This window comes from Ylistrum balloti, unplaced genomic scaffold (genome assembly GCF_031769215.1).
Source record: "Ylistrum balloti isolate Yb309-2 unplaced genomic scaffold, AGI_CSIRO_Ybal_v1 Utg370242, whole genome shotgun sequence".
Lineage (NCBI taxonomy): Eukaryota > Metazoa > Mollusca > Bivalvia > Pectinida > Pectinidae > Ylistrum > Ylistrum balloti.
In genome coordinates, this window is record NW_026782196.1 from 784,834 (window position 1) to 810,858 (window position 26,025).

At 34.5% G+C, this 26,025-nt stretch overlaps 3 protein-coding genes across 5 annotated transcripts in view; 1 reads left to right on the forward strand and 2 right to left on the reverse strand.

Annotated features, from left to right (window-relative positions):
* Positions 1-2,845: 2,845 nt before the first annotated feature.
* LOC132552272 (tRNA (guanine-N(7)-)-methyltransferase-like) lies at positions 2,846-6,482 on the reverse strand. Its single transcript, XM_060216433.1, has 6 exons — positions 6,326-6,482; positions 5,431-5,594; positions 4,668-4,852; positions 3,905-4,018; positions 3,380-3,481; positions 2,846-3,025 (listed from the first exon to the last, which is right to left on the reverse strand). The coding sequence occupies exons 1-6, from the start codon at positions 6,403-6,405 to the stop codon at positions 2,879-2,881; spliced, it is 792 nt and encodes a 263-aa protein (XP_060072416.1). The 5' UTR covers positions 6,406-6,482; the 3' UTR covers positions 2,846-2,878.
* Positions 6,483-6,719: 237 nt separating this feature from the next.
* On the forward strand, positions 6,720-9,357 carry LOC132552260 (molybdate-anion transporter-like). Its single transcript, XM_060216415.1, has 2 exons — positions 6,720-6,791; positions 7,454-9,357. Exon 2 carries the CDS (start codon positions 7,548-7,550, stop codon positions 8,904-8,906), a length of 1,359 nt encoding a protein of 452 aa, XP_060072398.1. The 5' UTR covers positions 6,720-6,791; positions 7,454-7,547; the 3' UTR covers positions 8,907-9,357.
* Positions 9,358-13,140: 3,783 nt separating this feature from the next.
* LOC132552229 (dihydropyrimidinase-like) overlaps positions 13,141-26,025 on the reverse strand; it is an 88,305-nt gene continuing 75,420 nt past the window's right edge. For all 3 annotated transcript variants that reach the window (XM_060216376.1, XM_060216377.1, XM_060216378.1), the window contains 8 exons: positions 24,843-24,963; positions 22,512-22,668; positions 21,954-22,095; positions 20,548-20,631; positions 19,817-19,996; positions 19,243-19,329; positions 18,630-18,831; positions 13,141-16,348 (listed from right to left, as the gene is read on the reverse strand). In XM_060216376.1, coding sequence (XP_060072359.1) covers positions 16,263-16,348; positions 18,630-18,831; positions 19,243-19,329; positions 19,817-19,996; positions 20,548-20,631; positions 21,954-22,095; positions 22,512-22,668; positions 24,843-24,963 — 1,059 coding nt within the window. In that variant the 3' untranslated portion in view covers positions 13,141-16,262. The remainder of the gene's footprint in view (positions 16,349-18,629; positions 18,832-19,242; positions 19,330-19,816; positions 19,997-20,547; positions 20,632-21,953; positions 22,096-22,511; positions 22,669-24,842; positions 24,964-26,025) is intronic.

Sequence of the window (26,025 nt, forward strand, 5' to 3'; positions counted from 1 at the left end):
TATATTATAGACTTATCTGGATTCACATAGGTTCTCATCCTCTTCCTTCCTGTTTTTGACTGGTCTTCTTCTGTGATGTATACCACATGTACAAGTCTTCTTCTGTGATGTACACCATGTGTACAAGTCCTCTATGTCTGTATATCACCACGTGTACAAGTCCTATGTCTATACATCACCATGTGTACAAGTCCTCTGTGTCTATATATCACCATGTGTACAAGTCCTCTGTCTGTATATCACCATGTGTACAAGTCCTCTATGTCTGTATATCACCACGTGTACAAGTCCTATGTCTATACATCACCATGTGTACAAGTCCTATGTCTATATATCACCATGTGTACAAGTCCTCTGTGTCTATATATCACCATGTGTACAAGTCCTCTGTGTCTATATATCACCATGTTTACAAGTCCTCTATGTCTGTATATCACCACGTGTACAAGTCCTATGTCTATATATCACCATGTGTACAAGTCCTATGTCTATATATCACCATGTGTACAAGTCCTCTGTGTCTATATATCACCATGTGTACAAGTCCTCTGTGTCTATATATCACCATGTGTACAAGCCCTTTGTGTCTATATATCACCATGTGTACAAGTCCTCTGTGTCTATATATCACCATGTGTACAAGTCCTCTGTGTCTATATCACCATGTGTACAAGTCCTCTATGTCTGTATATCATCATGTGTACAAGTCCTCTGTATCTGTATATCACCATGTTTACAATTCCTTTGTGTCTATATATCACCATGTGTACAAGTCCTCTGTGTCTATATATCACCATGTGTACAAGTCCTCTGTGACTGTATATCACCATGTGTACACGTCCTCTGTCTGTATATCACCATGTGTACAAGTCCTCTATGTCTGTATATCACCATGTTTAGTCCTCTTTGTCTATATATCACCATGTGTACAAGTCCTCTGTGTCTATATACCACCATGTGTACAAGTCCTCTGTCTGTATATCACCATGTGTTCAAGTCCTCTATGTCTGTATATCACCATGTGTACAAGTCCTCTGTATCTGTATATCACCATGTGTACAAGTCCACTGTGTCTATATATCACCATGTGTACAATTCCTCTGTGTCTATATATCACCATGTGTACAAGTCCTCTGTGTCTATATATCACCATGTGTACAAGTCCTCTGTGTCTATATATCACCATGAGTACAAGTCCTCTGTGTCTATATCACCATGTGTACAAGTCCTCTATGTCTGTATATCACCATGTTTACAAGTCCACTGTGTCTATATATCACCATGTGTACAATTCCTTTGTGTCTATATATCACCATGTGTACAAGTCCTCTGTGTCTATATATCACCATGTGTACAAGTCCTCTGTGACTGTATATCACCATGTGTACACGTCCTCTGTCTGTATATCACCATGTTTAGTCCTCTGTGTCTATATATCACCATGTGTACAAGTCCTCTGTGTCTATATATCACCATGTGTACAAGTCCTCTGTCTGTATATCACCATGTATTCAAGTCCTCTATGTCTGCATATCACCATGTGTACAAGTCCTCTGTATCTGTATATCACCATGTTTACAAGTCCACTGTGTCTATATATCACCATGTGTACAATTCCTCTGTGTCTATATATCACCATGTGTACAAGTCCTCTGTGTCTATATATCACCATGTGTACAAGTCCTCTGTCTGTATATCACCATGTGTAAAAGTCCTCTATGTCTGTATATCACCATGTTTAGTCCTGTGTCTATATATCACCATGTGTACAAGTCCTCTGTGTCTATATATCACCATGTGTACAAGTCCTCTGTCTGTATATCACCATGCTTACAAGTCCTCTGTGTCTATATATCACCATGTTTACAAGTCCTCTGTGTCTATATATCACCATGTTTACATGTCCTCTGTGTCTATATATCACCATGTGTACAAGTCCTCTGTGTCTATATATCACCATGTGTACAAGTCCTGTGTGTGTAGATATCACCAGTGAACAACCAACAGAGCTTCTCACTAGTAAGCTGGAGGTTTCTGGTTTTAGGCACACTAATTGTTTTCATGTTGCCATAGCATTGTTAACAATAAGCTCCCAATTGTTCAAATGCTGGTTAAAGAGTGGTTGGTGAAAATTTTTGCAACATTGATCAATAGATATTGGGAATATTCTCTTTCGTTTCACAGTTGTAGATTTGATTAGACAGGTCAGATTTATATATTTCAAGTGGTAGCTTTCCTTTTGTTTATTTATTACCAACAATTCAGATTTTTTCATTACCAGCTGATTAACTAACCTTTCAGCAAAATATTTCAGTTTGACAATCTGAAATAGATCAACCAATTAGAGACTCAGTTTCTGTAACCGTGGCAACAATTTGTAAAAAATCAAGACCTAAAGACACAACACCAGAGCTTGCTTCTGTTAAATGTAAAGTTTAGTTATATTAGCCTACAAGTATCTGAGTAGTTGTCTGTGCAAACATTGATATATTATTTGACAAAGCCCGATAGCTCCATAAGAAAATATCAGAATGAAAAAATTACACTCAAAGAGTGTAGAACAACTGATCTATATGCAATAATTAAGATATATGTGAAGTTTCATTGAAAACTGACTAAGAGAGTAGGAAAATTCTTAGGTTAAGTTCTGTCAACAGATAGACTGAAAGACAGACAAGCTGATATCAGTATAACTCCCCATCCTAACTACATTACAAGGGTATGACAATATGTTAGTTGTCGGTATTTTACAAATATTCTATAATTACAACAGATCACATAGCATATGTTTGATACCAGTAACCAACCATGTAGTTCTCTATAACAAAAAGGTGAAAGAAATAAGCTATTCAACAACATTATATTTATTGATAAAAAATCAGCTGGGTTCTAGTGTTGATGTGCTGGCTATGTAAGGATCCAGGATTCGTCTGAACACAGCCAGGTATTTATCTCCACGGTTCCTGGTGACCTTTTGACCTTCCTCAGTGCTTTCATATAACTTCTCAACAACAATGTCTGAATTCTATACGAAAAAAAAGAAAAGAAATTTAGAATAAATAAATAAAAAAAAAAAGTAACATTTTCTGCTGTATCAACAGCTCACTAATTTCTGATATTGAAAAATCATTTTTTATTTGCATTTATAAAGATCTATATATGGTCAATCTGTTGTCAGACAAATAAAACTTTGTTATGACAGAAATGAAACTTGGTATTTCAAGTTTCATTTTAAAAAGGGCCCTTACAGTTCTTACTTGTTCACCATTCAGTTGCGTTCAAAACACCTCATAACAGTGATCGTGTTTGTGGCCACATGCAGCCATTTTGTATTAAAAGTGTAATTCAAGGAAAGATGACTGACAACAAATTTTCTTACCAGTTCCTCATCAGGGATTCGCTCAAACAAAGGAAAGTCATTAAAGTGCTGTACCATCCAATCATGGAGATCTTTTACATCTGTTATAGTATATACAATGCCCTGTAAACACCAGAAACAAGCAAGAATTATACAGAGAAAAACGGTTTATACAAAAATTGTATTAACTTGATATTAAATATTTCATATCAATCGATACATACCAATCACTATCATATATAGATGGACTGTTGTAAACCCCTGATCAAACAGACAAGTACTCATAATATATGAGGATATTTATCACTGGTCATTTGTAATACACAATAAATATCTTACTACTGACAAGATATCACACTTACACGCCATGCACACATTAAAATCTGTATGTTTTACATTTTATAGAAATATCTGACAGCATTTCACATGCATCAGTGATTACTGCTGACTGAATTAAAATGAGAATAAATACATATATGATAAATGAATTTCAATCAGTAGAACTTCTACATTGTAACCAGTCAATAGAAGGACATGTATACATACTCCAACACTAAGGACATAGGCATACTCCGCCAAGAGTGTCTCACTTATAATCCTCCACTTGTGTTTAGTTTTCTTGAAGTGAGGGTCAGGGAACAGGAAAAACATTTTTTTTAGCTGTAAAAAAAATTTACAATCCTAATTAAATCAAAATCAAATATTTAATCATCATTAGTTATCATAATACATTTGTAGGACAATAAAATTATTTCTAAGACAAAGACTGTAATTGCTCAGTTCTAAGTACCCATGTAAAGGCTTTCACTAGATAATTACTGACTTCAGCCATATCTTCATGTGTTACAGCACATAAACAATAACATATTCTTCCACCTTTTTTTCTAACTTCATTGTGGTATAGCCAGACTTACAACTTCCCTACATATAAACATGGAATTTTGGTGATGCCTGCAACATTTGACATTCAGGCAAAGTTACATAACAGAATGATAGTTACAAATTATACAGTGATGGGAAAATAAAACATCTTTCTACTGAATTACGTATGTGTCAAAGAAATAAAATGTTGAAAATTAAGTATTTACACTCATTTCAACAACTTTTCTCTTTTTTCAGTTTACTTACAATGACCACCACTATATGGAATCTGTCTAGAGTTGTCCTTGTAAACCAACCTGAAAGTCTACTCTAGCAAGATTGGAGGAAATTGTAGCTTTGCAATGACAAGTCTACAGAAAATCTATATAGTGGAGGCCATATGTTGGAAAGTTAAGATTCAAGCATTTACTTCTGTACACTGACTCACCTGACCCTTATAAAAAAAATTTGGCAAAAATTTCATGGCATTTGTTCGAATACAAGCAATATTCTGGTATTTTCCTGGACTGTTTTCCCTCAGAGCTTTGATTCTGTCCTTTACATAGTCCGACACTTTCACTCGAATCTCCATTCCCAACATCAAGGAGTCAGGAAATACTGGGGATAACTGGACTATCAAAATTAAACAAGAAAAACAGTGACAATATATCTTTTAACATAGAGGAATTTTGGTATAAAATGTGTTCAAAAGTTTTTTTTACAAGAAAATATACCTGATGCTATTTACCACTTAACATTTGAGATTGGTGATGTTAACTAACAAAATTTTACTGTTTAGAGGCCTACAATGCAATTCAATTTATATCAGTACTGTTATAGAAATTGTAGTTTTATTAAGTACTGTTTGGATCCCATTCACTATTTGATTCTGTAAGTGTGGAAATTAAATACATCTTGTATACTGCTTTTGATTTATTTTAAAATAAAACATGATATATTTTGTAATTGATCAATCAAGTCAAATATTCTGATATTCTAATATTCAAAACGTAAAGCTTTTAATCCCCAAAAGTATACCATTAAATTGAAATCTCATTAATTTCCCAGCTTGTTTTTTAGAACATTTCTAGAATAATTAAAAATTTATACCAAAGATAGAATCTCTTTCTAGCACTTTAAAGCTTTTACTTTAACTTGAATTTTCCATTCTTTAGCAACAAAGTTCATACTCCGATTTAATAAATCTTTACCCAGTAAGCCTCCATATCCGCATCCAATGTCTGCAAACTCCACTCTGGGTTGTCTACCTTTATCTCTTCTTTCATGATCAATTTCTTCATTTTTTCTGTTAGATGGAGGTTTACAAAACTCTGGGTAGTGCTCTGACCAATCCATTTTGTCAGGGCTCAGGGGACTAAAGAAAAAACAGAAATCATCGTGATCTAAATATATGATTCTTAATAAAATGTTATAGTCTATATGTGTAATTAGTACGATGGTTCCAACTATCTATCAGATATTTTATTTTTGGATTGGTTGTGCACAATACTCATTCTTCTCCCTATTAAAAAAGTCAAATTTAGTGACCCCCAGCTATGGTCAGCATTCCAGAAATATTTTTGATTGTGTACAACAGCACAATAGTTATAAATCATACATCGATTGAAAACTTATTTACAATGGCAGCTACTACGCGGAATCTCTCTAGTCTTGTGACTAATTCAAGTTAATTTTACTTGTGCCTCATTTCATATTGTATTTACGTCTTATGCAAAAGGAAAAATATACATACAATGCAGATAGTTAAGTCTTTCCACACCATATATAACTGCAATGTTGATTAGTTTAAAAAATAATGTCTAGCAAGGAGGTATAGGCTTAAAATATTACATGTACTTAAAAACTTATGTAGGGTGCAGACAACCGTAAAATACACTTAAGTCCTGTAAAATCGGGACAATCTCGATTTTATCGAGGACCAAGGTGTAGACACCCCTGGAATCTCCACACCATATATATGCAATGTTGATTAGTTTAAAAAATAATTCTTAGTGGGACAATCGGGACGATTTTATCGAGGACCAAGGTGTAGACACCCCTGGAACTTAGTGGAAGACGTTCTCAATTCATTCAGTTTAAACTTACTAATCAACTATGTGATCTGACATTGGGTTAGAATGGGCCCTTTGTCTGTAGTATTTCTTTTGTGGTAACTTTCCTTCCATGACGTTTGCAAAAGGTACTAGTATCCGCAACAGATGGAGGAAATCGCTCTGCACCGGTATACTTCACGTGTTTTCACCAGTTATTTACCCGGAAGTTAGTGTTTGTTCTACTTCCGTTTTTTATACTCTAGAAAGCAAAACATTTTAGTTTCACAATAATTAATTGTTACAGTTCATGATATGACAAGGTACTAAAAGTTAATACATATATGATTTTCATGTAAATAAAAATGATAAAAGTCTTGATTGATGTAATTGTCTAACTCATTTGCTCTTTCGACCGATGCAGTAATTTAAGTTAGAGAGTAAGGATGTGACATGTCACCAACCACAACTTTCCGCTTGGTCCTGACTAGGGTTGTTTGATACAACAGCATGCTCCGAAGGTAACAATATTAATTATCGACTTATAGATAAAATTGACCGCGTGCGTCAGTTAATTCTAACCGATTGTCGTCGAAGAAAATAGTACATAACCATTTTAATCACATTTGCTAGTATTAGCACGGATGCATGTTTCTGAGGGATTTAAGGGAGGGTGCTTGACCACAGACAGGGCATGTAGCCCAAGACTCCCAACAAGACCCAGTTACCAAAGACATCAAATTTTCAAAATCTCAATATCAGCCTCCTCTTCCCTAGACATCAAAATTGTTGTGTTGTCAAGACTGTTGACATACAACATTGTAGCTACAATTACTTATATACCGACTACTGTTTTTTTTATTAGATATATTGTAAAAGTAACGGGTCGGTGTGGCATGTACAAAGTGTTTGATACGGTCGCTGTCACTCAGTTGACAGTTGACAATTTGCTGTTAGCTAAAACTGAACCTACTCAGTCTGATATATATACACACAGATACCTACACAAACTCAGTTACTCATAATCCTTAATTTTTAACATCTTTCTGTTCAAAACCCAAATAAATATATGCATATGCTTTTATGACATTTCAAATTGAAGAAATGGTTTTCACTTGAAGCCATTACTTTAGTAGCTAAATTTATGTCTGATCTGTACTTATTGTTTTTATATTACTTATAGGTTGCAATTTGTATGGTCAAAAGGCGAGCAATACATCTCCTGAATCAGCTATTTTTTAAAGATCTGAAGAAGGGGATATTACCAGAATTAAAAGATGATTGCTATAACCTACATCACCTTTGTGGTAATGCTATGTCTTTGTGGAGCATTTCAGTTTTTGGCATACCAAAGAAGGAAAGACTTCTCGGAGGGAAACAATCCACAGTTCCTAAAATTCCAGCATGGCTATTTTGCGGCATACCTTATGGCTGTGTTTGCTGATTGGTTGCAGGGCCCTTACTTGTACAAGCTATATTCATATTATGGGTACCAAGAGGCACAGATAGCAACTCTATATGCAGTGGGATTTGCTTCAACCATAATTCTTGGTACATGGACTCCAATCGCTGCAGATCAATTCGGACGCAAGAAACTGTGTCTGCTATTCACAGTCCTGTATTCCATTTCCTGTCTGATGAAACTATCCACTGGGTATGGTATTTTATTGATAGGAAGAATTGTCGGTGGAATTGCTACCTCTGTGTTGTTTTCTGCTTTTGAAGCCTGGTACATTCACGAACATTTAGAAACTCATGACTTTCCAAAAGAATGGATTTCAGTCACATTTGCCAAAGCTTCTACATGGAATGGTGTTCTGGCGGTATTAGCTGGAGTGTCTTCCAATTTGGTGTCAGAAGGATTTGGATTAGGGCCAGTCGCTCCCTATATGCTTGCCATTCCATTTCTCATTTTCTCTGGTATAATGGTGTCCACACACTGGACAGAAAATTACAGTGTTAATAAAATTAAATTCAAAAAATTATGTGGTGAAGGCTTTAAGATGATAGTGACAAAGGAAGAAATTTTCATGTTGGGAGCTATTGAGGCTCTGTTTGAAAGTGTGATCTACATTGTGATCTTCCTGTGGACACCTATATTGCAGTCTGGTAATCCTTCTCTTGGAATTGTGTTTTCAAGTTTTATGGCTAGCATATTAGTAGGGCAAGGATTTTTCTCAGTAGTATCAACTTCAAGACGTTTCCAACCTTCTGCTTTACTCATGGTATCTATAGTAATGGCAGTGATCGCAAACCTTCTGCTTATTATATCCACACACCCTGAGAAGAGGGATGCATCACTCTCGTTCTCTGCTTTGACTTTATTTGAGGTTGCAGTAGGAATATATTTTCCAGCAATGGGATACCTGCGGAGTCGTATTATTCCAGATTCCCATCGTTGGGGAGTGATCAATTGGTTCCGTGTGCCTATAAATCTGATCGCTTGTGTGATATTGATGCTACTACATGAAGATATTTTTCAGCATGGCAACAGAATGATCTTTGTCCTCTGCCTTTTCCTTCTCCTTCTTGCTGTTGCAAGTGGAGCTAGATTTCTCAAGGTCACCAAAGACGATGACCGGTTGAAACAGGAAGCAGCATGGCTTGAGAGTGACCACATACACAACATCTTCTGATTCTAACTAGATATGTGATATGGATGGAAATTTGTAGATGGCAAATAGAAGATAACAGGGGTGTGCAATTCAATTCTTGAGTACAGATTTTGAGATTCGAATGAGTGCTTAATTTTTTCAGCCCTGTTTAAAAGGAACTAGCCATAGCATCGGCTGCTGGAATTGTTCTCTCCTGACACCATGTATTAATATGATAAATCTATATATATTTACATATCTGTTTTGCTACTGCTAATGGTAGCTTAAAATAAAGTTGTTGTGTATGTATGTATGTATGGTGACCTTTTCATAGTTCATACGAAAAGGTACAAAAATGGCATTGTATTTCAGGTGATGTACAGATGTTTGACATTTGGGTAGTCACCAAACAATCATTATTTGAACAAGAAAAACTGATGTGTAAATGTGTATGGAATAATAACACAAGTGCTGAATAATTATATGGATGTATGTGCACATCTAATGTATTTATTAAAATCTTATTTTAAATTTTGTGTTTCTTTTTTTCTCTCTCATACCTGTAGCAAGGTCTTTGTTATTTACTTAATATTGAAGTGTAAATATATACGGTACCTGGCAAATCCAGTGCTGCTGAACATCTTACTACTAATAAGTAAATCTCCCTCAATGATAATGATAGTCCTGGATGATTTTGATGGTAGATTTTTGAAAAGTATTCAACGCTGTGTCTTGGAATTTCATAGAAAAGTTGAATCGTTCTGAGAATTTTCCACTTTTGCAAGAATATTTTAAAGTGCTTTAACATGTTACAACATCTTGTCATCAAGACGACCAAGTAGCCCCTTATATCTTTATTCTATGTGCTGCAGTTTTAGCAATTCATTTAAGAAAAAATAGTGGTATAAATGTAATTAGGACAGAAAATTTTGAGATTCTGACATCCCAGTATGCAGATGACTCTTTTCTGTCTTTAGATGGATCAGACATGTCACTCTGTGAAACTTTAAGAGAATCGCATATTTTTGAAAATGTATCTGGTTTAAAAATGAACGTAGAAAAAGCGAAAATGATTTGGATTGGAAGCATGAAATATATAGTAATGATACCATGCTTCCAGAATTTTAATCTTAATTACAAAAAGGATCATTATTGATGAAATGCTTTTGGCATAATAAAGATGTAACTGATGCAGGTAAACCTAATTCTTACAAATCATGGTATAGATTAGGAAAACATACGATTGCGGTTCTCCTAAGGGATTCAGATAGTATTTCTTTCTTTACATTTGAAGAACTTTCACAAAAATATCACTTGCATTCAAATTTTCTTCAGGTCATAATATCTACAGTTTGCAAATGTCTGCCGGACGGTTTACCTCAAAGTATCCTAGTTATTCATCCGCTCCTACCTCAGAATATACAGACTTTTCTACACAGTTACAATGATCCATAATTCTTTTACAAAAAAAAACATTTTTAACAAAACAGATACTGTAGCCACTGGTCAATTAAAATGGCAAAAACAGATTTTATTTGCTGAAGGGGAATGGTATAAAATACACAAAATTCCACATAGAGGAACGAAAAATACTAAACTTTAATGGCTTCAATAATGCATATCTCGTCATATCCTTACCACAAACTCCAAGTTATTCAAATTTGTTATAGTAGTTAATCTAATGTGCACTTTCCTATTTGGGTTTACAAGTAATATCAATAATAATAAGGTTGATAATACAGTAATTCTTATCATTAAACATTACATTTATAGAACCAGATGTCTATACAAATCTCTAAATATAAATCCATTGGCCAGTAGCATGAAAGAATATTACAACATACAGAAGTATCTATCAAATGCTCAAAACTTTCTTACATTTAGCTAGGTAAAGTGTGGATACTTTCAGATTGCTAAGGTTAAAATCACCAATCAATGACAGCTCTTTGTTAGCCATTGCCGTCTCCTCTAAGTGAGCTCTTGATGGATTTTGATCAAATATTGCATTACGAGGAAAAATGGAACACCACCGAAGAGTTTGTTTTTGCAAGAATCAATATAATTTCTTCATTGTTATTGATCTATCATCAACTTAGCATCCTGAAGAGTAAAAGTCATAAGCAATCCTTGATTTTAAGGGAAAAAATGGTCAGTGTTGGCCTCTTGGGCTTTATGAGCCTTCTTTGTCAGTAGGAAAGATTGGATTTTCTCCCAATTTGATCTGAAGCATTCCTGGGTTTAGGGAGATCAATTTGTATAAAGGGTAGGTCTTGGCCTCCTGGAGCAGGAGAGGTAGGGTCAAATAGGGTAAAAATAGAAAAAAGTTAATTAAAATCCTTCTTTTTCTTTAGAAATGCCTGCATTCTGTCCCAATTTGGTCATAGCGTCCAGGATTCTGTCCCAATTTGGTCATAGCATCCTTGGGTGTTGACTGGGTCAGGGTGGTATTGTTAACATAGACTGAGAGTTTTTAAGTGATGTTTTTAATGGATGCTTAGTAGTGCTATTTAACAAAGTCACAGTAGTAGTGTTGTTCATTTAAGTCAGGGTGAAAGTGTTATACAGAGTTAGAAAGGTGGTGTTAATTGAGTCAAAGTGGAGGTTTTACAGAGTTGGGGTCAGCAGGCGTTGTTAATTGAATCCGTGTGGTGGTAATTAGAGTTGGATTTGTGGTGTCAATTGAGTCTGAGTTGTGGAGTTAGTAGAGTCAAAAGTAGCAACGTTTACAGTCACAGTGATGGTGTTGATCTGAAGTTTTGATTGTAATCTATTGGATTTGTTATTCTAACTGGTTCATGCATGCATTTGGTATTAACAGTTCTATACAACTACAGTAATGTCCACCCCTTGGTAGTGGACCTGTTGCTGAAAGATTTCCAAACAGTGTATATTGCTCTTTTTGATGTGTATTTTGTCCTCATTAAGTTAATGTGAACAATTTACAAAATAAGGTCTATGCACCATACCAGTAGATTTTACCCCCAGCTTTGGTATAACCTGTCTGGAGATTCCATAGTAACCATTCGGAATAGAACCACACCCACCTGCAAGCATGCTTCTGCATGTGTAGATGTACAAATATACCCTGTTATACATTTTTAGTCCACCATCATTAGATGGTGGGCTATTCAAATTGCCCTACGTCCATGTCCATCTGTCTATAAACAATTTTTGTTATCGCTATTTCTTTAGAAGTATTGGATGGATCAAATTTCAGATGTAGGTTCCCCTTGGTTCCTAGTTGTGCCCGTTTGATTTTGGGACCGGTCAGAAAAACAAAATGACATTTTAGGTATTATCAACGAGGTTTGGTATCCTTGTATCCTAAAAAGAACTCCATGGATCTCTCCTAAATTTCCCATGTAGGTTCCTCTTTGTCCCTAGTTGTGCCCATTTAATTTTGAGGCTGATCAGAAAAAACAATGGCCGATAGGCATCTGTCCTGGATTTTGGCTTTGCAAGTTTGTTATCACTATTTCTGAAGAAGTACTGGATGGATATCTCTCAAACTTCGTATTTAGGTTCCCCTTTGTCCCTAATTGTGCCCATTTAATTTTGGGACTGATCAGAAAAAACGAAATAGCCGACAGGTGGCCATACTTGATTTTGACTTTGCAAGTTTGTTATCATCGTTTCTTTAGAAGTTCTTGACAAGTCTTTCTTGAATTTCATATGTATGTTTCCCTTGATCCCTAGTTGTTTGATTTTGGTAATGATCAGAAAAACAAAATGGCCTCCAGGAGGTCGTCTTGGATATGACTTTGAAAGTTCATTATCATGATCGCTGGAGAAATACTGCATAAATCTTTTTCAAATTTCATTAGTATGTTCCTCTTGGTCCCTTTTTGTACCTGGATGGGTTTGGGACTGATCAGAAAAACAAAATGGCAGACTGGCAGCCATCTTGGATTTCACCTATTAAAGATTGTTGTCTTTTAAATTTCATACGTATGTTCCCTTTGGTCTCTACTTGTTCATGTTTGATTTTGGTCAGTGGAAACAAAATGGCTTCCAGGCACCCATTTTGGATTGGGCAGGTAAAGATTATCATTGCTATTTCTACAAAGGAATGTTCAAATTTCTTATCATTTAGAGCAAAAACTGAGAAGAGAAGGGAATAGATCCAACTTTCAAAGAGCATATAACAATCAAACAATGGTTGTCACCAAGATCTCTCTGGGATTACTTGTTTTTCTAATCCCTTCAGTCACATATTTATCATCTGATGGATAACTACATATTTCACTTCCAAGAATGTACAACAAATGACAAAATGTTAGTTTCTTTAACTTAATATTTATTCCATACAGAAAAGTATTTGAAATATTGCTGACAGGACAAACTCTAGCTGATATAGGTACAAAGGCAGTGTTTGTAATAATGAACTTCTGCTCAAACTTGTAAATCATTTCACTTCTAGGATAAAGTTAATATATTCATAACTCAATTTTCATCATGAATATTCATGAATTGATTTCCTACAAATCTAACAGTTCTACAGTCACTATGACCATTCATCATTTGAACAAAGAAACTCTGGAATATGTACCGCTAAAATTGAAGTGACTTACAGAAACAGCACAAGCTTTTTCTACTATATAAACCAACAAATAATTTAGGAGGTTACAATAACATCAAAGAAAACATGATTCATGTAAATGCTACACGTACCAAAACAACAACTCCATACAGACAACTTAATCACATAATGGATACTAGCATGATTTCTCATATACAAGGACTAACAACCAAACAAAGCCAGTAAAGGGAGGTAATCTGGAAATAACATTCTCTACTCATAACAAACCATTTGTATTGTTAAATAACATTTGAAATATCTGCTGAAAAAGGTAAATGATTATATGTTCACTAATGAGTACCAAGTACGAAGCTTGTGGCAAACTTAGCCGAGGGAAAGAGTTGAAAATAATTTTTTGAATTTTACTCATCAGTCCAATGTATTGGGTTCTTTGAGTTCTTTTCACAGTAGCAGATTTTTAGATAAAATATTAATAGATTAAAAAAAGCTGAAAACTTTAACATTACAGACATTATCAGTAACCTGTGAAACAAAACTATCCTTATATTTTAAAAGTGTACAACTTTGACAAGTGACAGATTATCACATGCAAGTTTGTGTATGGAGAAATTCCTTTGTACAATTTGATAATACAGTGACATATACTTGACACCTTGCAGCAATGAAATCAAGATCAATATGCTATCACGAAAATTGCTTTTTCAATGGAGTTTTTTTTACATCTACTTTTATTTTTTTTTTGCCATTTTCTATGAGTAGATTAACGCCAAAAGCATTGAATAAAACTGGACACATTTAAAAGCTTATAATTAAATTTCAGATTTTTGGAAACCTTTAAAATAGGAAGATCTCTGATTATGAATACCGCTAAATGCTCAAATGCTGTTGAATATATGGGTTACTTCTGTCAGAATACAAGCAGTGGAGTTATATCACCTTTACTCTTTCTATATCAAATCTTACTGATATAGCACATACAGAATGTAAACCACCCACAATGTTCAATTCATTTTCTCCAACAACAAGTTATAGTCACAAATACATCATTACACAGATCCAAAGACAATCAGCTGTTAAGACTTTTATTTTCTTCAAAATTCCCACAGAACACACACACCCAACGTTTGTCAGAACTAGGTACTGGAGATTTTGAATGAGGAAAAATACTTATACAAGTTCAGATCTGTAAACTAGAAAACAAAAAAAACTTGACCTTCACAATAATTCATACATCACATTCAAATACAAAGTACTTTAAAAACCTCCCACCTACATATGTAATTAATAAATGGTATAGGATCTACAGACGTTAAAACTCCAAATATTGTAAATATATACCTTCTCCTTAGAGTCAGATAAAATAAAAGATTCTGAATATTCATTAAGATTTCTATAATCTAAAGCTTCAATTCAACACTGAAGATTAATCCTACTTATATTTTGTAACATCTAAGGCATAATATTGGGGTAGAAATTGGTTTTACAAATTTAGTAACCATTCATCATGAATATAAATGATGCAATTTCCACTGACACAAATTAAACAGTTCAAGCTCAGGAACAAACTCGCATAACAATATTTTTTCACATATACATGATTTGCAGAACCATCTGGGCACAGTAACCCTCAGACTAATGGGCACAGTAACCCTCAGACTAAGTGGAGTGTTTGGTATCTTAACATGGGGAGACAGATCTAGACCCATTGTGTACATCATTACGTAGAGTCAGAGATCGTAGGTTACAGACAAATACATGGGTAGGTTAAGCTATATTATCTGTAAATATTTCAAGAACAGCAGTATTTATCTTCTGGTTATTTCATCTTAAGTATCATTACCATAGAATGATAAATGAAGTTAAAGACATGTACAAAATGTTTGATAATGGAACATCAAACTCCGCACATCCAATTTTACACACAACATCACTGATAAAAAAAATTATCGCACAATTACAGAGATCTTTCTTATATATAATGGAAGGTGTGTTTGTAGACTGATGCACATCTACGAAATATTTTTGTCATAAAGTTTCTAATTGTTAGCTTTATGAAGGTATAAATCCATCAGATCATATCACTGTTTTTTAAATCTAAATTGACATCTTTGGTACCACCTAAAACAGGAGTTATTGTCCATAGATGTTTGAGGATTCTGTGACAAGAGATTCATTTACCTTAACACACTGCAGGAAAGGCACCGACAAAATTTATAGCCAATTTTAATGAAAGCTACAGATCCAACAGGCTTCTAGTGTCTTAATGGTTTAAATACTGGGTAGAAACCAGGTTCATCTTCCATCTATTTCTCATATGGCACCTGATGAACGAATCTCATCAGGTGCTCCAAGACATAGCCTGATGTTCATTAGTAACGACACACAAATACAACCAGTTTATAATAATATGGAAGTACATAATGTTACAATTGTAATTAAAGTTTATATAATTAAACTGACTGACACTGAGAGCTTCAGGTTTTGATTGATTCTGACGGACCCTACAAATCCAATTCTCTACCCTCAATATATATATAATATACACAAAAAATGTTAAAATCCTAGTTTGAAGTTGAGAAAAAGTAGTTCTTTTATGTGTATAATATATATATACATATATATATATATTCATGTCAAGAACAAACTGAAAATGCTACTACCCTCATTGGAGACATTCCACAGATAACTTTACAATCCCTGACTTTGACCTTGACAGGACCTTGACCTGCTGCACATACTAACAATAAAAGCGTTTATCAGTTACTGCTGCATATTCATGAAATAAAACAGATCTGTCTCTGTCCCTCATGGCCCCTGTAACCCCATCTAATCCAGTTTTCAGCTTCAACCTTTGTCCTTTACCAGATACCATCTGACCTTCCGCCAGGTGGGTTTAGCGTACGTGTGGAGGACTTTCGAACCTGTTTGTCATCATATTGAGCACCTGTGAAAAGAGAAAAATGAAGACTCTGTGTAAATATGATTTGATTTCAATATCCCTGTCACCTCAGAAAGCTAAAATAATCCAAGATATTCCACAAACCATGCAGCGGTTTTACCATCCCTGTTAGTGTAGGTGTTATATCTGTTCCATTTCTTCAGTGAATTCAGTTTTGATGATTGGAAATTAAAGACAAACCAAGAATTACATATAGATTTTGTAACCTAATTAAACACTCTCAATTTTAAACAGTTTTCAGTTCTGTTCTTCAGAAGCTTCAAATTTTTTATGTTTACTTTTAAAAATGTCACCAGGAAAAAAATTATGTACCATTCAAAAATTTTTTGAAAAAGATTGTGTTCTTAAACTTTAACTCAAACCTAATCCTTATGCTTCAATAAATCTAAGACAGGTAAAACATAGTATATTGAGTGAAATTTATCCTCATCTTTTCTCAGGTTTTTGCAAACATCAGAGTTGAGGAGAAAATGCAATAAATCATGGAGAGGATTCCAATACATGTGATGTATGTTGTGACATTTAATATGTAATTGAAAACCTATATAAAATAATATAAAAATGGTTCAACATTTATACTTTAATTCACCAAAAGGTCAAAATCAAAGAAGTTGGAACAAATAAAGAAAGTACATCAAAGTATAAACTGATAGCCCACAAAGTTAGCGTTAACACTGTGTTAGTGGCTGCATTAGGTGTGGTAACGTATAAAGACACAATTACATGACAAGCTCTCTACCTGCTAGTGTCCATTACACATCGCAGACATATCACAAAAAAGATTTCATATCCCAAACATTACCAAGATCAGATGGAACATTTTTGCTTTAACTTTATAATCAATGATGTCTGCCCGATTTTTTTACATGTATTTAAAATGCCAGCATAAGCCTTTTGCATGATAGCATGTCATATCACGTTTCACCAGTATCTGAATTTCATACCAAGCATTCTTAACCTGGACAGTTTTTAGAACACATTGATAGGTGTATGAATCACCCTATATACAAAACAGGGATAATGACATATACAATTTTCAGTGAAACATAGAAAGTCACTTTGAACTATTAAATACAGCATAGTATGATACCATGTGCTTTTCACTTTTCAACTTTTCCTTATGTACTACTTTTTAAAATCAGATCTCACCGTGTGATATTATTCTCTAGAAAATTTATCCATAAGCTTTATACACAAGTACACTACAAAAATTTGACCAAGATGAAGATACTTCCCTATTCAAGACAAAAATAAAACATGGAGAAAAATTTGCAGATTTTCCAATATAGAGCATTTAACAATGACGCTGTCATACTGTGTCTTTAACGGAGCTCAGTGCACCTCTTGTGTAGTGGTTTTGTGAAGTGTGAGAGCCTTGGGGTTAGTAGCGTTCCGAGTAACTTACAGGGATTTTCTTAATACAATGGTATATTTCAGAATCTTAATATATCGTTTCCAACTCATTTATCAGAAATACCTCAGAGATGTATCTTATTAAAAACATTATTTATCAGAAATTTTGAAAAGAACACTTTAGACGGGCGGAAATTTGAGCTTTTCCCCTAACTCTATATTGATTACTTAATATCTCAATGATTTAATATCACTACATTGATCACTCTAAAATGATCATATGATTTTTCATTTAACAACATTCGACCGCATTTTCTGGTGAAATCTTCAACATGTATTTGAATACAAGGTAGTGTGTATTCACTGGTAAAGTTCTGTCAATAAATTAGATAAGCTGGCGCAACACTATATAAAAATGTAACAGTACACACTAGACTATAAATAGATCAAAATTCAAGGTCACATGGTTTGGAATCTTAATGAGTTGATCATCACTTTTTATTGGTGTTTAGTTCAATGTTAGTATATCTTACATTTTACATGCAGCAAGTTAGTAAAGTTTGACTAGGTCACTGTGATTGTAGTTGTGACTTGAATTTAACTTTTATTGAATATCAGTTTACGGTAAAACACTGACTTCATCAAATAACACGATTTATAACAAGAGATATATTTAAATCAATGAATTCAGTCACATAAACTAAGATTAAAAAAAAAAATATTGGTTTTACAGAATTTATACAGATAATAGAAAAATTAGGATATTTATTTACATATTTATTTTCTAATTTACGTATAAGGGGAAAAGATTTAAAGAGATCATGTTCTGCTCAAACTAGATATAAGGATAGATGTTGTGTGTTGATTGTAAATGAGTAGACCCCTGAGGTGCACTGAGCTTCCCTGATCTTACCACTGAGGCTAAAGCTAGAGTCATGAAGGTTTCTCCCACCACTGCTGGTAGCTGGCCGACAGTGAGAGTTAAACTTGTCTGATCCTGCGTCGGCAGACAAGATTGGGTTGCTTGTCTTGGTGATGACCTCAGGCACATTTCCGTCCACCTTTACAACTGGTCCATCATATCCTTCTCTCTCAACCTTACAAGGCTTACAGGTCTGTGAAAGGAAATTAAAAGAAATCAACTTTCTCTTTTTAAGTCATGAATGTATATTTTAACAGCACTGAAGTCAAACATGTAGAAAAGTGCTTTGTTTATGAATTATTTCCACTGAACTTTGAAAAGAAGGCATCTTCAAAACTTGAGTTCTATTTCAATTAACAATTCAAAAAGATAAGAGAGAGAAAAAAAAACCCACACATACGTGAAAAAAGGAAAACAAAGACAATGAAAACACAGTAAGAAATAACTTTTTGAAAAATGTCATCAACGACTGCAATTTTAGAAATATATGTCAGACATGCAGTCATCATGGAAGTAATTGACAATGACTTCATGTTCTTTTTTAGCAAATGGAATATCAAAGAGTGTCAAGAACAATTGTTTACACATATGTCACAATACATACCCTCTCCCTTTCTCTGATTCGGCTAAATGCAATTTCTGAGTTACAAGGTGTTGGAATAAAACGTCCCATTCCCTGTGTTACCCGCAACTGAAAACACAAATTTTTAATGTATTCTGCCATATCATACTGCTCATCAGTGTCATTCATCAATTTAACAATAATTCTGATTTCCTGTAAAGAACGTAGCATAATTCTCTGACCAAGGTAATAACATCTCCCACCAGCTCTCTTTCAAAATACTTCTGTTAGGTGAGACAAAAGTAACCAAATGCTGTAATTACACACATAGCTTGATATTCAAGCAAGAAGTGGCTGAATCATAGAACATCACAGTGATGTCCTTATTAGGAACCATACAGTCTGAAAAAGTGAAAACCTAAATATATTTTTGTAAGCTAATGTTTGAGGGTCTAATTTAGATTTTTTACATTTATTTCACAGGTTATACTCCAATAATATCTTTATAAAAACTAGAATTCACTGAAGGAAGACTACCCATGAACCCTACTAGTTGGTGATAATGTCCCCTGAACTCTGCTAGTTTGTGTTAAGATATGAAAGAAAGCAGTCTTACCTGTCCCTCGTCTAACACCACATGTCCGTTAGTGATAACATACTCGGGCACACCATGACATGTCATGCCCTCAAATATATTGAAGTCTACAGCCTGGTGGTGAGTCTTGGCAGAAATAGTCCTAGTCGCATTGGGGTTCCAGATTACAATATCTGCATCAGATCCTACTGCAATACGGCCCTACAGAAACAATAAACAACTTTATCTTGTGTAAAAAATAGGAAATGTGTTACATTACCAAAACTTACTCTAACATAATTATTACCGCTGTTTACAGCAACTGTCTGGATTATTTTTATCTTAAGCAATTCTTTTTGAGAATGAAAATTTTATATGAAAAGAAATCTTTATGCAATCATGTTTCATCTGGGTTTCTTCAATCATGTACTGATATTTCTATAAACTAGAAAATTCATCTTCCATTAAACTAGATTTGTGCCACTTCTTGTTATATCTTTAGTGAATAGATGACAAAATGTTCTCCATCTGTATATAGTATACTTGCTCAGTCTATCCTTATGTACACTGAGATTTACTCTCTATTTTACTGTACTAACTAATTGTCAGTACCACAGTGGGACTCCAGATATTTGAGTCCTGGACTCACAACAGTGGGACTCACCGAGATTCTGAAGACCTACAATATCTCTTAGTGTTGGGACTCATCAAAATTTTAGAAATAGTGTACTATACTTACCTGAAAAAATGTTTATGATAAACACATATCTTACCTTTTGAGGATAAATGTTGAAGATCTTGGCAGCATTGGTACTAGTTACAGCTACAAACCTACAGGGGTCCATCTTACCAGATGCCTGTAAAACATCACATATATAACTGTACAAATGTACATTTAATTAAGAACTACACTTGTTTGTGACAGTGTTGAGTAATGAAAGCAACATGTCACTGTTTCAAATCAATGTTTCCTTTATACAAGGGTATCTAGCTATAGAAAAAGTAACCAGGTACCTACATGTAGTTTACAGTGTGTGGATTAATAGCATACTACTGTCACCATAATCTGGTAACAAGAATGCCACAGTGGTTTGATAACAAGAATGCCACAGCGACTTGGTAACAAGAATGCCACAGCGATTTGGTAACAAGAATGCCACAGTGGTTTGGTAACAAGAATGCCACAGTGGTTTGATAACAAGAATGCCACAGTGGTTTTATCACAAGAATGCCACAGTGGTTTGATAACAAGAATGCCACAATGGTTTGATAACAAGAATGCCACAGCGATTTGGTAACAAGAATGCCACAGTGGTTTTATGACAAGAATGCCACAGTGGTTTTATGACAAAAATGCCACAGTGGTTTGATAACAAGAATGCCACAGTCGTTTGATAACAAGAATGCCACAGCTATTTGGTAATACCAAGTAAGTTAACACTAAATCCATTTTCATACACTTAAACTGGAAAATAATTTTGGTAACAGAAAACCAACAGACTGTAGGAAGCTGTTAGTCTATCACAGTACTTACAAGCCCTTCTCCTACCGACATTTTTAAACCCATATCAACAGATTGTAGGAAGCTGTTAGTCTATCACAGTACTTACAACGCCCTTCTCCTACATGACTGACATTCTTAAACCCATACCAACAGACTGTAGGAAGCTGTTAGTCTATCACAGTACTTACAACGCCCTTCTCTTACATGACAGATATTCTTAAACCCATACCAACAGACTGTAGGAAGCTGTTAGTCTATCACAGTACTTACAACGCCCTTCTCTTACATGACAGATATTCTTAAACCCATACCAACAGACTGTAGGAAGCTGTTAGTCTATCACAGTACTTACAACGCCCTTCTCCTACATGACTGACATTCTTAAACCCATACCAACAGACTGTAGGAAGCTGTTAGTCTATCACAGTACTTACAACGCCCTTCTCCTACATGACTGACATTCTTAAACCCATACCAACAGACTGTAGGAAGCTGTTAGTCTATCACAGTACTTACAACGCCCTTCTCCTACATGACTGACATTCTTAAACCCATACCAACAGACTGTAGGAAGCTGTTAGTCTATCACAGTACTTACAACGCCCTTCTCCTACTGACATTCTTAAACCCATATCAACAGACTGTAGGAAGCTGTTAGTCTTTCACAGTACTTACAACGCCCTTCTCCCAGATGACGGACATTCTGTCCTCTACACCATTCACACCATTAGGGATCTTTCTAAAATCGTCCTTGCCCAATGCCTTCTGGTCAGCATTAAATGTACAGTTATCTGTTCCGGTCACTTGAAGGTCGTTACTGAAAGGCAGTCACACTTAATTAAAGCACTACTTTTCAGCATCAATTACAGTTCCAGTATCAGTAATATATAACGATATACAATGACTACAGTTAGATAATAATCAAGTGTAAATATGTAGGATAATATAAGCATCAAATAGACTGTAGATATAAATTAAAACATAAGATATACATCCGTGGAAATGTGTATTGAATAAATTTCACTTGTTGAACAGATAGATTACAATCTTACTTTCAAATAACTACGTCTTGCTTCTTTTTTGCAAGCAGGTTCCAGGAGATTAACAGGACTATGAATTAACCTGAAATTCTAACCAGCCTTACAGAATTTTAAATATTCACTCAGTGCTAATATTTGACAGATAACATGGGGTCATCTCAGGTATTAATTATAGCCCCTGTTCTTAACCTACTTTGCTAGCAAGTCCATCAAATACCCTGGTGTGGTTGGATCTGGTCTAAGGGGTGGGCCCATCACATGCCCTGCCCCGTGTCTCCAACACTTGTTCCAGTAGTGAGTCCCATCTGTACCTAGACTAGCAGCGATGGGTTCCCCGAACACAACATTACCTGGAACAGTTACAACTCTTTGTAAACACAACCATGTTATATATTATGGTATATTACTGGTAATGTAGTATAAAGGCATGCTATGTATTGTAGATTTTCCAACTTACATAAATTTCTTGCTTGATGGAAAATTGTTAAAATACAGATTCAGTAACCAAAAGGCTTGGAATATTACAATTAAGCAATTTGACAATGTCTTGAATTTATACCACATTGTTAACATTATGTTCTGGTACCACAGGGCAGAACAACAATCATTTTTACTGTAAAAATCATTAAATTTTATGGGTTGTTTTCATTGATTAAGTGGGTACTCTTTATCCATGAACTGTTAGAATCAGTGAACTGTTAGAATAAGTGTAAGTATTGTGATGTCTTTATCCATGAACTGTTAGAATAAGTGTAAATATTGTGCTGTCTTCATCCATGAACTGTTAGAATAAGTGTAAGTATTGTGATGTCTTCATCCATGAACTGTTAGAATAAGTGTAAGTATTGTGTTGTCGTTATCCATGAACTGTTAGAATATTGTGATCTCGTTATCCATTAATAAGTGTAAGTATTGTGATGTCTTTATCCATGAACTGTTAGAATAAGTGTAAGTATTGTGTTGTCTTCATCCATGAACTGTTAGAATATTGTGATCTCGTTATCCATTAATAAGTGTAAGTATTGTGATGTCTTTATCCATGAACTGTTAGAATAAGTGTAAATATTGTGATGTCTTTATCCATGAACTGTTAGAATAAGTGTAAATATTGTGATGTCTTTATCCATGAACTGTTAGAATAAGTGTAAGTATTGTGTTGTCTTTATCCATGAACTGTTAGAATAAGTGTAAATATTGTGTTGTCTTCATCCATTAACTGTTATAATAAGTGAGCTGTTAGAATAAGTGTAAGTATTTGTGCTGTCTTTATCCATGAACTGTTAGAATAAGTGTAAATATTGTGTTGTCTTTATCCATGAACTGTTAGAATAAGTGTAAATATTGTGTTGTCTTCATCCATGAACTGTTAGAATAAGTGAGCTGTTAGAATAAGTGTAAATATTGTGTTGTCTTCATCCATGAACTGTTAGAATAAGTGAGCTGTTAGAATAAGTGTAAGTATTGTGCTGTCTTTATTCATGAACTGTCAGAATATTGTGATCTCGTTATCCATTAATAAGTGTAAGTAAGTAACTATTTGGTTAGAACCATTCATCACTGCCAAAACAAAGACTTGCTTTCTAATGGAGAGTCTGATCTTTTGATAAAATACAACAGCTTTACTGTAAGAATCGATAGAAACCACAGAAAAAAAAAAAAACAACAAATGTTGTATAGTAGGAGTGAATAAGAGTTATTTCAGATAAAGTTTGTCATTCTAAACAGATATAAATATTAACCAAAAATTAGGAGTTTTAGTCACACCACATAGAAATATGTATATGTTTTCCAGTACTAACCATCACCACACAACCACACCCCCGGTTTCTTTTTTAACATAAAATCTCACCTTTCCTACGACTATCAGCCAGTGCATTGGCCGCTGTTCGGCTCATGATCTTACATATGTATAGCGGACAGTTGGCCTGACTGGCTATTGTTACAGCTCTGTTTACAGCTTCACCTTCCACCTACAAATCGCAACCAATCCCATCCACTGAAGTGTACTTACAATACAGCCTAGTCTGACTGTCAAGAGAAGTCTTCAAAATCAGCCTTCATGTGTCCATAACATTTGACAAAAAACTGAAACCTTTCCTGATTATAAAACCTTTTAGTAGTAGGGTCCCTGTATATTTGTGTACATGTCATTCATGTACAGTTTTCGGTGGGTTGTTTTGAATCCATCTCTGACTTTGTGATATCCAGCTAGATGTTAGAGCAAATGTCTGGATTCACTCTGCCAAAGTATTCAAATAAATAAAATGTTACAATGACCATGCAAAATAAGCTTTCTACAAAATTTGCAAAATAGTCACTTTACCGAACAGATTTTCCATCACAAAAACCAAAAATAAACAACAACCAAAAACAAACAAATAACTTAAATTCAAGTTACATTTCAGCAATTTAAGTGTCCACGTAAGATAATGTGGATTTGTCTCCCTTGTACTGTAAACTAGAACAATCTGTTGTGGTAAAGTGACCACTTTGTGGGTTGAACATAAATAAATTGATATCAAACCTTTTCTCCTTGCTGCAGTTACCACTTTGGCTGCAGATTTGCTCATGACATGAACAACATAGATAGGACAATTTGCCTGATTGGCTATGGTGATAGCTCGTAGTGTGGCTTCTGCCTCCACCTAGTGTTGTTATAAGATAGGGTTACAAGGAAAGCAAAAAGAAACATACAAAAAGAAACAAAAGTGATTAAAAACCAAAACCCAAAACTATTTATACACAATTTCTACATTAATAGGTATACAAGAAGAAAATGTAAATTAAAGCAGAAATTAATATTTTACAGAAATAAAGAATTAGGAAAGGCAGAATAAATTAAAAGAGCATATTGAACACTGAGGAGCCTCGATACTAGATAAGATTAGGTTGTGTTGTGAATCTACTTGGAGTAGTCAGACAGGACAATCTGTCCATTTAACAGACTGGAAGTTTGGACATCCTTATCATAGCAGTGGATTGGAAAATGGGAAATGTAATTATTAACTAAATTACAAAAGTGGATGGGATTTTTGGACATTAAAGTAGTTGTGGGAAGAGTAAGACATTTTTGTTATATTGCTGGTTGGGATGGTGGGACAACCTTAGTATATTGCTGGTTGAGACAGTTGGATAACCTAATCATACTGGTGGTTGGACAACCTAATTGGTGGTTTTATAGGAAAATCTAATTGTATTGGTGGTTGGGACGGTGGTACAAACATACAACACAAGAGTTACGGTGCAGATGAAGGCTGTGTATGAAATTTAGTTACTGTTCTACAGCACTGTATGACTATAATATATACTTGATTTAATTTAAAAAGAAAAACAAGAGGGTTCATGTCCGAGGCCTTTCATTATTCCAAAAACTAAAGACAATGGGAATTAGTCTTCTTTGTTGTTCTTTCTATTTTTTCTGTTACACAGACTTAAATCTTGTTCTATACAGAGATACAAGTAAGCAGAAAAAAGATAAGATGGTAAGCACAAACAGAAATTAATACGAAATATCAAAGTATCGACAATAAGCATTTATACACTACAGTTTAACAAGTCAGGTTTTTCTTTACTAAACATAAAAAAACTGAAGTTTTAATCCTCTAGACAAAACAATTCTAATAACATTTACACTCTAACATGAAGATAATTATATAAAAATGTTGTTAACACTTACAGGGATCAAATTTTAAGTTATCTTGCTGATA